General features: G+C 47.3%; 1 protein-coding gene across 3 annotated transcripts in view; it reads right to left on the bottom strand.

The window, feature by feature from the left end:
• Positions 1 to 14,632, bottom strand: part of Prkce (protein kinase C epsilon) — a 505,293-nt gene extending 490,661 nt beyond the window's left edge. The window contains exons 1-2 of one of the 3 annotated variants that reach the window (XM_042267318.2): positions 14,194 to 14,324; positions 13,459 to 14,004 (exon numbers count right to left, since the gene is read on the bottom strand). In XM_042267318.2, coding sequence (XP_042123252.1) covers positions 13,459 to 13,806 — 348 coding nt within the window. In that variant the 5' untranslated portion in view covers positions 13,807 to 14,004; positions 14,194 to 14,324. Of the gene's footprint in view, positions 1 to 13,458 lie in introns of all 3 variants that reach the window. The other 2 variants (XM_006986497.4, XM_076559041.1) reach the window with 2 other exon arrangements.

Below are 14,632 nucleotides of genomic sequence, written 5' to 3'. Positions count from 1 at the left end.
TCTCAGCCGGGCGGTGGTGGCGCACGCCTTTAATCCCAGCACTCGGGAGGCAGAGCCAGGCGGATCTCTGTGAGTTCAAGGCCAGCCTGGGCTACCAAGTGAGCTCCAGGAAAGGCGCAAAGCTACGCAGAGAAACCCTGTCTCGAAAAACCAAAAAAAAAAAAAAAAAAAAAAAGACTTTCTCCATCTCACAAAACAGAAGAGCCAGGCATCTTATTCCATCCTCCTACCCCAGCCCTCTTACCCCCCTCCTACCCCAGACCTCCTACCCCAGACCTCCTACCCCTGCCTTCCTCCCCCCCACCTCCTACCCCGGCCCTATGACTCTAGCCTTCCTTCTCCAGCCTCCTAGTCCTGATAAACCCTGAACACTTGGAAGATAGGCAAGAACTTCACACAGTTGAGAAAGAGAAGAAATACGGATGTCTAAGAACAATCATTAATGACAGTCAGAAGAGCAAATGGCCTTGTTGATTTCCGTCACTTACAGGCAATTATCTAAAATGAAGTCCGAGCTTAAAGATCAAGCATCATACTAGCTAACTAAAAAGTAAGCGTCTAGTTCTTCAGAGGAGTATGGCCTGGCTATTCGATGTTCTGGTGTTGTTTATTTGTTTGTTTTGTACTTTAACTCTTTAGCTTAGCATTTAAGTAATAGGTTTCACCACGGTGTTTTGTTTCATTTTATTGTATTTGCTGAGTTCTTTATTGAGACAACTCACACTGTAGCCTGGACTGGCTTGGAACTTGCAGCAACATTCCTACCTCAGCTGCCCAAGTGCTGAGGTCAGAAGCACGTACCATCACCCTCTCAGGTGTTTGCTCCTTAGGAAGTCCAGCACTGGGGTCTGAAGCCAAGTTTTGCTTTCCAAATGAAGCATCATGCGCACTGCCCGAATTTAGGCCAGAACAACAGAACCATCACTGTGTACTGTCCTAGAGGTTGAGTTTCTATAAGGAACCCAGAGAAGGAAGATGAAGGCAGATGTTTCAAACCTGAGAAATGAAACAAACTTCTAGATGTCGAGTGTGAGGGGCGGAGCCTCAAACCTCAGTGACCACACTAGGCCCACCAGCTACTGCGGGTGATGTAGGTCAGAATGTAACACTGTGAGAAAAATGTTATGCTTGTTCTGCCTGTCTCTGCTTTTTCTAGTCTCTATGTATCTGAAGTAAACTGGTGGTAGGGACTGGGTTTGCCAGGTTCCAAATGTGCATAAATCCAGGACTGGCTGACACCAAAGGCCATAGTCCATTCTTTAGACCCATTAGCTTGAACCAGCCAACTTTTAATTTTATGAAAAATGTGCCATTGATAGAAAGTTGTCCTCCATCCCCATCAAGTTATCAATATATATATATATGAAGCTGAGAACACCACATGGCGGATGGAGGTTAGCCCTTACACTAGATTCCTTAAGAGCTAAGAGTTTGACATATAGTGAGTGACTTGGTTCAACCTCTTGCCCCTAGAAAAGTTCCTAGAATACAGAAGGTACACAGAAAGTATTTATTGAACAGCTGCCTGGATAGATGGATAGATGAATAGATGAATACTCATTCTACTTACTGTTTCAACTTGGTTTTGCCCGTGTATGTGTATTTTTATGTTTTAATTACTGATTGGATTTTTTTCCCATTGAAATCTTACTTTAATCCCAACTACCCTGCCCTTGCTCAAAATACTAAAACCTACTTGTCTTCTGGCCCCACTTCCCTGTCTGTCTAGATCTCATTTTCCTCAAGGCCTGGATTAAAAGCTTCCCAGAAACCTCTGCCAATCAGCAGAGCCCATACCATCTCCTTCTCCTTGAGATCCCAAACTCACTGTTTCACAAAGGGACGTTGATCTTCACTTCCCAAGAGGTCCACTTGAATATGGTTCACTTTTTCTTTTTCTTTTATCTAATTATGGATATATGCATATATATATGTATATATATATATATATATATCATAAAGTGCTAGTTATTGATGTCTCACAAATACTAGTATTTATGATAAAATACATCTGGGAAAATGTCTGGCTATGCAGAGGTAAACAATTCCCTTTGCTTTGGGTCTTCGTCTGTGTGTTTGTGTGTGTGTGTGTGTGTGTGTGTGTGTGTGTGTGTGTGTGTCCATGCACGTATTCACAGGTACACACACATACATGCTACATGTGTGTAGGCCAGAGGTTGATGATAAGTGTCTTCCTCAATTGCTCTGCACCTTATTATTCGAGACAGGGTCTTTCTCTGAACCTGGAACTCACCCATTAGGCTAGACTGGCGGGCCACCAGGTCCTAGGGACTTCATGTCTCTCCCTCTCCAGCACTGGGCCTTCAGGCATGCACTGCCAGGCCCAGCATTTGACACTGGTGCTAGTGGAGCCAATCAGCTTCTAATGCCTTCACAGCAAGCACTTCCCTGAGCTATCTCACCTCCCCAGCCCTGTTGGGGCCCTAAAGTCTCTGACACATTAAGGTGCATCTGACTTTGTAACATTTCCCAGCCTCTTTAATCACTGAGACCTAAAAACATCACAAAGCTCCTACCCCTTAAAAGACAGTCTGACAAACACTGGTTGATGCTATCTATGTTCCATCTCTAATGGCTGATGGCTGAGTCTCTCGGCTACCTGAAATGGTTGAAATAACCATCAATGCAGAAGGCAATGGCATAGGATCCTAGATCTTACATTCTAGAAGGTCTGCTTGCTTCCTGGTTTGCTTTTAGAATATCCCCAATGGTTCTACGGCTTGATAATACACAAAGAGAGATCATTTTACATTTACTTTTTGTGGTCCTTGGACTCTAGGTAGAGAAGCAAGCTATGAAAAGTAGCTTAGTGGTCTTACAACAATGGAGAAGGATAGAGGGGGAGGAAAACTGGGCACTTTCCAGAGTAAACAAGACAACTTTGGGGAAATGAAAGAGACAAAATATTATCAAGAGGCAGGCTGGACAAAGTCAAAACTCAAAATGCAGGGTTTGAGAGGTCAGTCAAGACCACTGTCAGCAGGGGCCCAGAGAGCATCTGGCCATGCCAGCCCCTGACTTCACATGTGTGGAATGTAAGCACAGTGCCACTGACGGACAGGCATCATCTGACTCCTCAGTCAACAAGTTCCTGGGAGAAAGAAAATGTCAGCCCACCTAGCCCTGCAGAGGTAGGTCTAGGTGTTGCCGCACTCTCAAAGATCGCACTAAGCGCTTCCTCTCTGTTGTGAGTTTACACACCAGTGTATTTCTGATACTCCTTGATAAATAAGGTGTCTCCTACGCAGCTATCTGCTCACATGACGTGCTGCCCAGCACAGAAGGCATTCAATAAACATTTGCCCAATGGATTAAAGGAAAGCCAGAATAATAAATGACTACTCCACTCTGGCCATTGCTCAGCATCTTCTGTGTGGCCCACTGCCTTAGTTAGGGTTTCTATTGCTGTGGAGAGACACCATGACCACAGAAACTCTTATAAAGGAAATCATTTAACTGAGGTGGTGGCTTACAGTTTCCGAGGTTCAATCCATTATCGTCATGGTGGGACATGGTGGCATGCAGGCAGACGTGGTGCTGGAGACGTAGCTGAGAGTTTAACATCTTGCAGGCAACAGGAAGTGAACTGTGACACTGTACAGTGTCTTGAGCATATATGAGACCTCAAAGCCTGTCTCCACAGTGGCACACTTCCTCCAACAAGGCCACACCCACTCCAACAAGGCCACACCCAATCCAACAAGGCCACACCCAATCCAACAAGGCCACACCTCCCAATAGTGCCACTCACTCCCTTTGGGGCCATTTTCGTTCAAACCACCACACCCACCATCTTCCTTTTCTGCTCAGCTGGTGAGTTTCTAAGAGTGCATCACGAGTCGACTGGGTTACAGGATGGGCAGATGGACACTCCTACAAGACAGACCCGGAAGAGGGAGCCTCCGGCGAGTCCATTTGACTAACTGGTGAGTGGGTTTCTCAGACTTCCTGAACAGCTCACACTCTGGAGAGCCATCCATGGGTGAGAAAGGACACTTCCCATTCACAAGATGCTTCTATCTGCCTGGGAAGGAGACTGGCACTAAGGGATGCTAGGCTCCGAGAAGCAAACCAACAGCTCTACTCAAAGTGGATGTAGGTAACATCAAAGCGTACTTCCTCCCCCCACCCCGTCCCCAATAATAAATTCTAGATTCACCCACCATTTTTTTTTTCTTTCCAAACTCTTCTTGAGTTGATTACATTTCTGGCCTTAAATACTTTCCAGGTGGCAAACTCAGTGCGTGTTTGCTATGTTACCAAATAAAAGAGTCTCCTCCTTCCCCCACCTCCCAAATGCTGCTGGGGTTGCAGGCACACAGCGACACACCTGGCCTAAAGGTGACCTCCGAGAAGAGGGAGATAGGATGGGAAGATGGGAGGCAGGAGGTCATTGCAGCACCCAGGGTTTGGTGGCAGGCTTGAATTTCTCTTCTGGGCAGGCTATTATAGAGTCCAAACCTGTTCCCTCTGGAATTTCTATTTTGTTTGGATATGGGTGAGTTACAACGACACAGTACGTCCCTGTCCTCACGATTCTCTCAGCCCAGCAGAGGCTTTTGGCCATTTCCCATGGTTTCTGTCAGAAAACTAAATTTCAACCAGGTGCAGCCCTGCTGATTAACATTATAATAGATCGTAATTACTTAACAAGCCCATATATACCCAGAGGAACTTGGAGAGAAATGTGTTTTGCCAAGTGAAGCTTTTATTTATGTAAAACAGTGCAGGCCTGCTCTGGAGTTCTTTGGGCCTGTGTGAAGCCCCTGGAAGCTGCAGGTACATAGCTTCAGTGAGCTCCCTGAGACCAGGGGCTGGTGTCTCACATTTCATGTCTGGCCATGGCCAACTGCAAGGTTTTTTGGGGTTTTTGTTTTGTTTTGTTTTTTGTGGGTGATACCCCAGTAAGAATTTAAAGTTGATTTTCAACTCTGCAAATAAGGACAAGTGGGCTTTCTGTGTTTCCTCTTACCACAGCACCTTATACAGGCCCTGGGTACCCAGAGGGTACACAGCTCCCGCTATTAGAAGCTTCAGACTTCATGAAAAGTCTTTGGTATAGTGCAAATTGACCTGTGGAGATAATAGCGCATTCTCCTGTCAGAACATCTGCAAAGACTTCCACAGAATCCTTCCTCCTCTCTTTCAACTGTACGAAGGGATTGTTTGTGTAAACCCAGAAGCTAGTGCATCTCTCAACCCTCACCAGAGAACCTTCTTTCTGCGGTAGATGGAGATCAATACAGAGATCCACACCAGGACTACTACATGCAGATGATGTGAGACTGCGGAAAACTCGGCTCTTAATGGACCGGCTGCATCACCCCCTCACCCTGCAAGGCTCAAGGACCATTCTGGAAGAGAGGAAGGAATGATTACTAATAGTCAAATGGATATGAAAAAAAGAAATCCTCTCAAATGCTTGCCCTTCTGGTCTTCTCAAGCACATGTCAAGCTCTCAGGCTCCCAAGAGGCAGGAATGGTGCCACACACACCTTCCTTCCACCTGACCAGCACCCCACTACCTACCACTGTGCCGAGCCAGGCATGGTAGGTGAACGCATTTCTCTATTGGCATTCACCAATACACTAGGCCCTTGTTGGGTTGCTGAAAGGCAGAAATGAATAAAAACTTCTGTATTAATAGGACTTCTATCTTAATGCTAGATAAGATAAATAAGACAAGATAAGAAAAATTCGAAGCATGGGAGACAAAGATAAGAAAAAAAGAAACCATGTAAAGGGGTGTATAAAATGGAAATGGGGAGAGAAATACAATCAAAGTACAATGACAGATATATATATATATACATATAAATATGTGTGTGTATATATATGTGTGTGTATATATATATATATATACACACACACACACACACACACACACACACGTGTATGTATGTCATGATGAAATCCATTATTTTGTGTGCTGCCTTAAAGAGTAATTAGCCTTTAAAACTAAAGCAGTAACATGTCCGGGAAAGCCAGGCATGGCGACTGTTATCCCCATACTTGGAAGGTTAGAGCCGAAGAACTGAGGGTTTGTGACATGGTAAAGCTCGGTCTCAAAACAATATCCAATGATAAAAACAAAATCATAAATCCTGAAAGAGAGTGACAATTTGGATAAGGCCTCTAGAAAAGGCTTTACTGGGAAAGTTACATTTGAATAAATGTTTGATCCAGGAGGCTTTCTGTAGAAGAAACACTCTAGAAAAACGAGAGAGAGATGAAGGAAGAATGGGGCGGGGTCATGGTGAGCATGATACTAAGGCGACCCTGGGCCCTTGTGACAGCGACTCACAAACAAGGTGAAGAGCAGTAGGCAACAGGCCTGGCTAGGTTGTCTTACTGGAAGGAATTGGTTTTTTCGCCCCCCCTGAGGGATTTTTTGACAAAGTTCAGGCAAGGGGGAACCAATTAGGGCACGGTTGAGATAATCCAGACACAACGTAAGTGACTCGGGCCCAGGAGAGACATGGAAAATGGTAATACTTGGGATCTAGTCTCGTGGCAGACAGGGCAGATGCTGCTGCTGTGGAGGCGAAAATGAGAAGCATCAAAGACAACACCTCCTGGTTGCTGGCCTAGGTCTAGAAAGGTAGAGTTGATGTTACTTAAGCTGAGGAAAACTAGCTTAGATTGGTGGGGGGTGGGGGTGGGGCGGATTAGGCATACAATACCATACATATTGATTTTTAGATGTACCGTGCACAATCAAATGTCACTGAAGATAAGAAAAGCCTACATATAACTTATGGAGTTGCGAGTCCGGTATGATCTAGAGACAGGATCTAAAGTTAACAGTGTTGAAAATGTATTTAACTCCTCAAACTAAATAAGGCTGGTACAGTCAAACCAACACCAGTTTGTAAAGGCTCCTATATCTGATCACTAATCATCCTCCTTAAGGAATGAAACTTTGTCCACAATAGCCATACTTCCTAGGTCTTCCAAAGCAATCTGATCACAAGTAATTTAATTGCTTTCAAAATCTGAGGAGCGATTGGCAATTGATAGCTGCTGAGGGAAGGAGAATCGGGTTTTTTTAAAGAGTCTGGCCACTGGCTGGTCCACCACGCTCCAATGGATCCCCACACACTTAAGAGTAGGTGGGCAGCACAGACTGGAGTTGATGAGTTTTGAAAAATGATGACACAAAGTTGGATGGCTAAGGAAGGGGGCTGGATCTTGGAGGAGTTGTGGAGATGAATATAATCAAAATACACTGGATATATAATTCTCAAAGAATTAATAAAAAAAAATGTTAAGTATAAGTAAATTAAATTCATTTCTAGACTATCTAAGACTTTTCGTGAAAACACATTCACAGAGCAAAGAGAAAAATATCCTTCACTGGGCCATATGTTCATCTTAAGATGTTCATCTAAACCTATGATCATAATTCTTCAGATATTAACAAAATTGCTGAAGTGCAATGTGGCCAGGTCTTTCACTGCGAGCTTCATGTAACTTCCTTACTTCATTCACACAACAACCTTAAGAGGTGAGAATTATCATTTCCCATTTTACAAACCAAAAAACAGGCGTCCAGGGCTTAAGTCACACGTTCAAAGTCATAACGAGAAAGTGTCTGGGAAATACAGTGAGAACTCAATGACTCAGTGGCAAGTGACCACTGGGAAGCAAGAGAGTCTCAGTTATTCACTACATTGGCTGGGTGTTGAAGATATGAGAGAGAGAGAGAGAGAGAGAGAGAGAGAGAGAGAGAGAGAGAGAGAGAGAGAGAGAGGGCGCTAATGCTTGACTGCCATGAAACAAGAGTGTGGATGTGCTAGCCCTAGACCAAGAACTAACTGATAAAATAGTTATACAATACCCTATATGCCAAGGGAAGCAATACTGAATTAGATGGATGGCAAGTATCATAGGAATAGGGAAGGCATATACAAGTTGTCTTGGATGGACAATTCCCAGCCTAGTCATGTCCCCATTATCGAGCCTTTCCACTGAAAATTGTCAGAAATTCCCTAAGAGGATAGAGATATGTCCTTGTGCAATGTACAAGGACCCCATCAGGAGGATGTTTAACAGAGCCATGCCCCCAGAATCCACAAGGTTATCAGAATCAGAACAGCTAGGGGCTGGCCCCTGGCATTGGTGCTGTAAGAACCTCCCCAAAGAGATTCTTGTTGGCCAAAGGCAGAGCCAGCCCACTAGCCTACCCTTTCCAGTCCTGGGGGATTCAACAGGACAATTATTAAACATTCTTCGAGTAGATAACTAAGGGCCAGGCAATGGTCCAAGCACACTGTGTGTATAAACTCAGTTCCCCCACAACCACCATTTCAGGCAGATGATTTTACCATCATCCATTTTTTTTTTTTTTAAACAGAGGAAGAAACCAAATTTCAGAAAGGCTAAATGGCTTGCTAAAGGTCATGGAAGAATTAGGTCACGGGGAAAGGTGGCCTTAAAACCCAAGCAGTCTAGCCCCAGCATGGACCCTTCACAGCTGTCACAGTGAGCTTCAGCTGTCACTTTGACATATCCGGGAAGAAGGAACCTCTTCTCCATCAGATTGGCCTGTGGCATGTCTGCGGTGTATCTTCATGATCGCTAAATGAAACAGGAGGACCCAGCTCACTATGAGAGGTGCCACTCCTGGGCTGGTGGTCCTGAGTTAGATGAGAAAGTTAGCTGGGTACAAGCTGGAGAAAGCCAGCCAGTGACCAGTGTTCCTCCATGTTCCTGCTTTCGTTCCCACCTGGGGCTCCTACCTTGGCTTCTGATGGACTACAAATAAACCTTTTCCTCTCCAAATTGGTTTTGGTCAGAGTGGCTTATCCCAGCAACAGAAGGCAAACCAGGACAGGCACTCTGAAGAACTGCCTCCCTCTCAAAGGATGATGCCGTTCAGACATAGCCACTCTATTATAAATGCATCTGTGCCCGGCGTGGCGGTGCACACCTTTAATCCCAGCACTCAGGAGGTGTGCAGACCTCTGAGTTAGAAGCCAGCCTTGTCTACAGAGCAAGTTTCAGGACAACCAGGGCTACACAGAGAAACCCTGTGTCTAAAAACCAATAAGTACATCATAAATAAATAAATAAATAAATAAATAAATAAATAAATATATGTACTTGTAACAAGATAAATCAAGGAAGTGGCACAAGCCAAAGATGTCTGCCAGCATAGCACAGCCGGTCAAAGAGAGAGCCGAGCTCAGTTTGTACATGATTGAAGCAATAAGTGAGGAAACCCAGAGTAAAGGGGCCAGCAGCTGTCACTTACAGGCTGCCCTCAACGTCTTCTCCCTAGCTTGTGTCCCCTAAGCCAAAGCCACCACATTTAGCCCTCATCCAACTTCTATCTCAAACATGCATCCCAATATGTAGAGTTGACACAATTACCCTTACAAGTCTTGTTTTAAGAAATATGGGACTAGGAGATGACTCAGCCAGTACGGGACTTGTTGCGCAACCCTGAGGACCCAGGTTCTGCCTCAGGGGTCTTTAACCCCAGCACTAGGAGGCAGAACACGTGGATCCCAGAGACCGGCTATCTAACCAGACCAGTGGAAACAAAGTTTCAGTTTAGTGAGGAGACTTCCTTTCAAAAGATAAAGTAGGGTCAAGCGAGATGGCTGGGAAAGGTGCCTGCTGCCGAACCTGACTGTAAGTGTGATCCCTGGAACTCACAGGGTGGAAGGAGAGAACAGTTCCTGCAGTGTGTCTCTGACCTCCATGCATACATCCGTAAACACATGCACACGTGTGTGTGTGTGAGTGCACATAAGTGTGCATGCTAAGTAAATCAAAATAAGTACAGGAAAAAAAATGTGGACATCAATAAAGAACGACATCCTGACATCAACCTCTGGCCACCAGAGACTCTGGAGCCCTTCTTCTGTTCACAATTCCCACTCCAGCTATATTTCTCAAAGCAAGCCACTCAGAAGACAGACCACTAAACATGCCGATTCCTCACAATTCCCTCAAGCCACAGAATCCGGAGCTCTGAGCGGGGCAGGGCAGAGCATCTACCTTCCTGGTACCTTTCCCCAGTGACTCCTATGCACACCTGAGTCAGCAGCATTTCATCCCGTTCGTCAAAACCTTAGTTCAGATCTGCCCTTCTCTTTGCCTCGAGCTGTGTCGACAGCAGCCCCCTCTGTCACCGTAACCTGGAGTGTCTGCCTTCTGCGATGTCTGGAGGAGGGTTCCCTGCGCCGGGGCTTTTCACATTCTAAGATCCATCCCAATCTTCTAAACCTTCTTCTGCTCTGGAGTTTCAGTGTTCAGCCCCACATCCCTAATGATGTCAAAAGGCACTGGGATAAGCTTCCTTTCTTTATATTCCACATCCATATTTATCTGAATGTCAACCAAGAAAACGAAACAAACTGAAACCATCAAATCCAAACCTGGGATTCTATAAGGCAAAGTGGGGCTTGGGAAAAGATTAGCACAAGAAAAAGAATCAGTTTGGGGTTTTTATTGTTTGAGGCTTGTTTTTTTTTTTAATATTAAATTATAGTTCAGGTGGTAGTCAAATGAAAAGTCTTGAACGGGGCAAACATTGCTCTGTCTTGTCCTCAGCTCAGCCGTACTTATGCATTCCACAGCCCAGAACACAGGCGCTCTCCATGCCTTTCTGCCAGTGGTGCCCAAGCTTGGCACACTGTGTGCTCTGCAGGTATGTCTTTGAACATGACCTACACTTTTACACTCAATGTGGATGCTTCCTCCTTCCAGGAGCCTTCCTGGATTCTCCCAACCCTCCTAGCACACCCTGGTTTTGAACTTCCAACCTACTTTAGTACCACTCATTTGGAACCAAATGACCACTTAAGTGTCTATATGCCGCGGTTTAGTGCCCTTTCCCTAGAGAAATGCAAGCCCCTCGAGTGTAACCTGTGGCCTCTTCTTTATCCCTGGGTTACTTAAAATGGTTTAAGAGTCGCCGGCAGGATTTGATCACATAAGAGGAACTCAGTGGACAGGTGAGTACAGAGCCAGCTGAGATATTCCACAGAAAAGAGAGGCGCAGCCGCTTTGTGCTCTCCAGATGTTCTGCACATCCGATCACTTCAGGCCGGGTTTCAGAGCCATACCTACAAATGGGCATGTCTCTTCATTTCTTCCAGGAGGGGAGGGAGCACAAAGGTTTGAGCCCAGGAAATTCTCCCTACAGCTGTGATGCTGTGGGTGTCCTTGGGTGACAGACATGGGGAAGGTGGCCCTTTTGCACCTGTCTCTGTTTCCAGGCTGGTTAACCGTGTTGCTGGGGTCCCCATATTCATCTCAGAGAGCAGCCCCAGCATCCCTGAGTCAGAACCAGCTCCACGGTTTGATTCATTCTTTGGGCTGCTCTCGGTCTTGTTTTTAATCTGTCCAATGCCTGTCACATCCAATTCACACTTGCTACAAGGCAGAAGAGATAATGATTTTGAAAGCACTTTACGTTATCGCACACAATAAAAATGTCAGGGCCACAGCATATGAATCGGCAGGGCTAATAAATAACCTGGGAGGCCAGACAGGCTGTTCCCCACTGGGCAAACAGTGAGGAAGACGAGGTGAGGGCTCAACCTCCAACCCACCTGTGCTTGCCATGCGACCTTGGGTACCCACTTAGCTTCTCTGGAACTCAATGTCCTTGTCTGGAAATTTTGCCTGTGCACTAGAAGATCTGGTCTAGAGCCAAATCCAGCATAAATGTAAGAACCTTGGAGAATGGCTATCAAGCCACGAGCTAGACTGCACACTTCCCTAGAAGAGCTGAGGAGGAGAGAGGGTAGCATCCTGTTCTGCCTGCCCTGCGTCTGGAGTAGACCCCAGTTCAGTGTTACCAGAGACACTCTGAAGCAGCCTTCCAACTGGAACATGCATGTGGAAAACACGGACCTGCTGTTCACCTTCACTGCTCTCAGCCCACTGTTTATCCCTGCTTAGCACCTCTTGCAAAAAAAAAAAAAAAAAAAAAATGCCCCACCTTCCTGCTACTGGAGTCAAAGTGTTCTTCCCCTTTTTATGCAAAACCCCAGATGCTTAACACTCAAGTCTGTTTCTGAAGTTAGTGATCCCTCCATGCCCCTTTGGGCATCACCATGGATAACAGTAAAATGACAGGGGGCCAGAAGGGAAGGAAAGCTGAGTTCAGGATCCTACGGTTTGCCTGCTGTCTAAAGAGGAAGCCACCGATCTCTTAGAGCTCCTCAACTCATGTGGTTTACTAGGGTTGACCTAAAAGCCCCTTTAGTAACCATGGTTCCCGGAAGGCTCTATCACAGCCAGGAGCGTGAAAAGAGCAGTTTTCCCCCTATTTCCCCCTAAAATTCCCTGTCCCTGAAAAATATGTTTAAAAATATGCTGTAAAGGGATATGCCAAGGACATGTGCACCCTCTGACCCCTAAGATATTCATGAAGTTATCTGTGTTTCCAGCAGAAAGCGATTCTTCTGCAACTCTTCAGGAGAGCAGCACAGACAGCTCTGTGCAAACCAAAGAATCTTGAAAATATATTCATCCCATAGCAACACTTGCTCCAGATAGAAACACGCAACAAATCTGAAGACAGAGCTATTCATTTCCTAATTTAACACTGTTCCTCCAAGAAGAGAGGGGGTGGGGGAGGACTGGTTTCTCCAACTGTCCAAGTGCCAAGGTTGAATGCATTTGGTTTAAGGTATATTGGCAGGGCCTTTTTTTTTTTTTTTCAAAGTCCTAATACTTGACAGTGTAATCAGTTAACAATTAACTCAATTTCAGAAATAGTGTTTGATCATACAGTGTCTTGGCAATCAAACCATGGAAGCATGTCATCTTAAGATTCAGAGTCCTGACTTCCTACAACCATGAGCAGAACCCCCCCTTTTTTTTAAATACAGCATTCTAAAGAGATGGGCAAAACAAGCTGGCCTGATGTCTCTGGGACTCACACCTTCTTCTTGTATGTCAGCAGATGGACTAACCAGTGATTTAGGAACAAGGAGGTTTTGCACCAGAGGGATCTCTAAAGCTATTCCCTGGGCTACCCAGAACAACGCCAGGATGCACAAGAAACCTCCAGTCTGAGCTCCACGTGTCTCTCCAAGGACGGAGAGACTCACCCACACACAATCACTCAGCCAGCCCACCAGGCACTTGCAGAAGGTGGCAGGTGCCTCCGTCAAGCTATGCACCTGCATTCTGGGGCTCTCCCAACTTGCAAGCCCCCTGTACTGCCCATTTTCCGGAGGGCACATAGGGGCCAAGGGACAGTGCCCACCTGCCACATCTCATATTTCTTATCTTAATGTGTATGTCTCTCCAGCTACGAAATGAAACGTGCCTCTTCAAGGAAATTCACACACACACACACACACACACACACACACACACACACACACCCTTGAGCCCCATGACCAATCCTGAGGCAGCAAGTCTTTCCCTGGGGCCCCGGGCTCCTGGACGTGGAGGGGCTGGACTCACCCAGTCCTCGAAGTGATGGCTCCCATTCTGCAGCAACTCCTCGAATTGGATGGTGCAGTTGGCCACGAAGTCGTCGTAGCCTATAGGAGCATCGTGAAAGACAGCCAGCTCGATCTTGCGCCCATTGCACACATCAGTGACGAACTCATCATGCCAGGCCGGGCTGTTGGTCTTCTGCTTGGTGGCTGTTTGGCCGATGCGCGAGTCGTCCACATTGAGAGCAATGTAGGGGTCCAGAAGGAAAGTCTGTGGCCGGGGTCCCACTGCATGGCGTAGCGACCAGGCTGTGGGCTTCAAGCTCACGGCCTCGCAGATTTTGATCTTAAGAAGGCCATTGAACACTACCATGGTCGGGGCAGGGAACTGGAGCCGGGGTCACTCTGTCCGCCCCGAGGGCAGGAATGAAGAGCAGGCAGCAGGCGCGCTGGGAGCCTGGGGGACTCGTGGGTCCCCTCTCGCCCCACCCCACTCTCTCGCTACACCTTGTGGCGCTGCGCCCTGGCGCCGGCGATTCTCAGTGAGTGCATGTATTTCCTCGCCGGATTCCTAACGGAAAACAGGGAGGGGGGAGAGCTGGAGACGTCCGTTTTTGGAGCAAGTCTCTCCCCCCACCACCGGCGACACCTCCACGGGAGGAGACGAGCTGTCGCCTCCGCTGCAAGCCGCGGGGGCTGCCTCGCTGGTTCTCTGGGTCCGTGTGCGGAGAAGCAGGCGCCGCGCCCGGCGCTCACCTACCTTTCCGAAACATAATCCCCCGGCAATTTCGAGTCCCGGAGGGGGAGGGGGCGGCGGGACGGGGCGGGGACGAGAACCGGGGGCGCAGATTTCAACCCGGATCCTCTTCGCCCACCCAGCGCCTGCCTCGGACAGCGCGGGGCGGAGGGTGGACTGAAGGATGTGCAGTCTATCCGGAGGGATGCATGTCGAGAGGAAATGGTCCTCCCCGGAGCCAAATTTTTAAAAAATCCACAAGCCTCACAGTCAGCCCGGCCGCCGCCTCCGGGGCCAAGCCGTGGAGCACCTCAGCCGGCGATCGGGAGGCGCCCGGCTCCCGGGATCTCACATCCGCGCGGGCTCGGGAGGTAGAGGTGGCCGCCACTCGGGCTCGGGGCGCAGGCCGGCACCCGGCGGTGCGCAGCGCGGCGGCGGGGCAGGGACTGCGACTCGGCGCGGC

This window comes from Peromyscus maniculatus, chromosome 22 (genome assembly GCF_049852395.1).
Source record: "Peromyscus maniculatus bairdii isolate BWxNUB_F1_BW_parent chromosome 22, HU_Pman_BW_mat_3.1, whole genome shotgun sequence".
Classification (NCBI taxonomy): Eukaryota; Metazoa; Chordata; class Mammalia; order Rodentia; family Cricetidae; genus Peromyscus; species Peromyscus maniculatus.
This window is presented reverse-complemented; position numbering and strand designations above follow the sequence as displayed.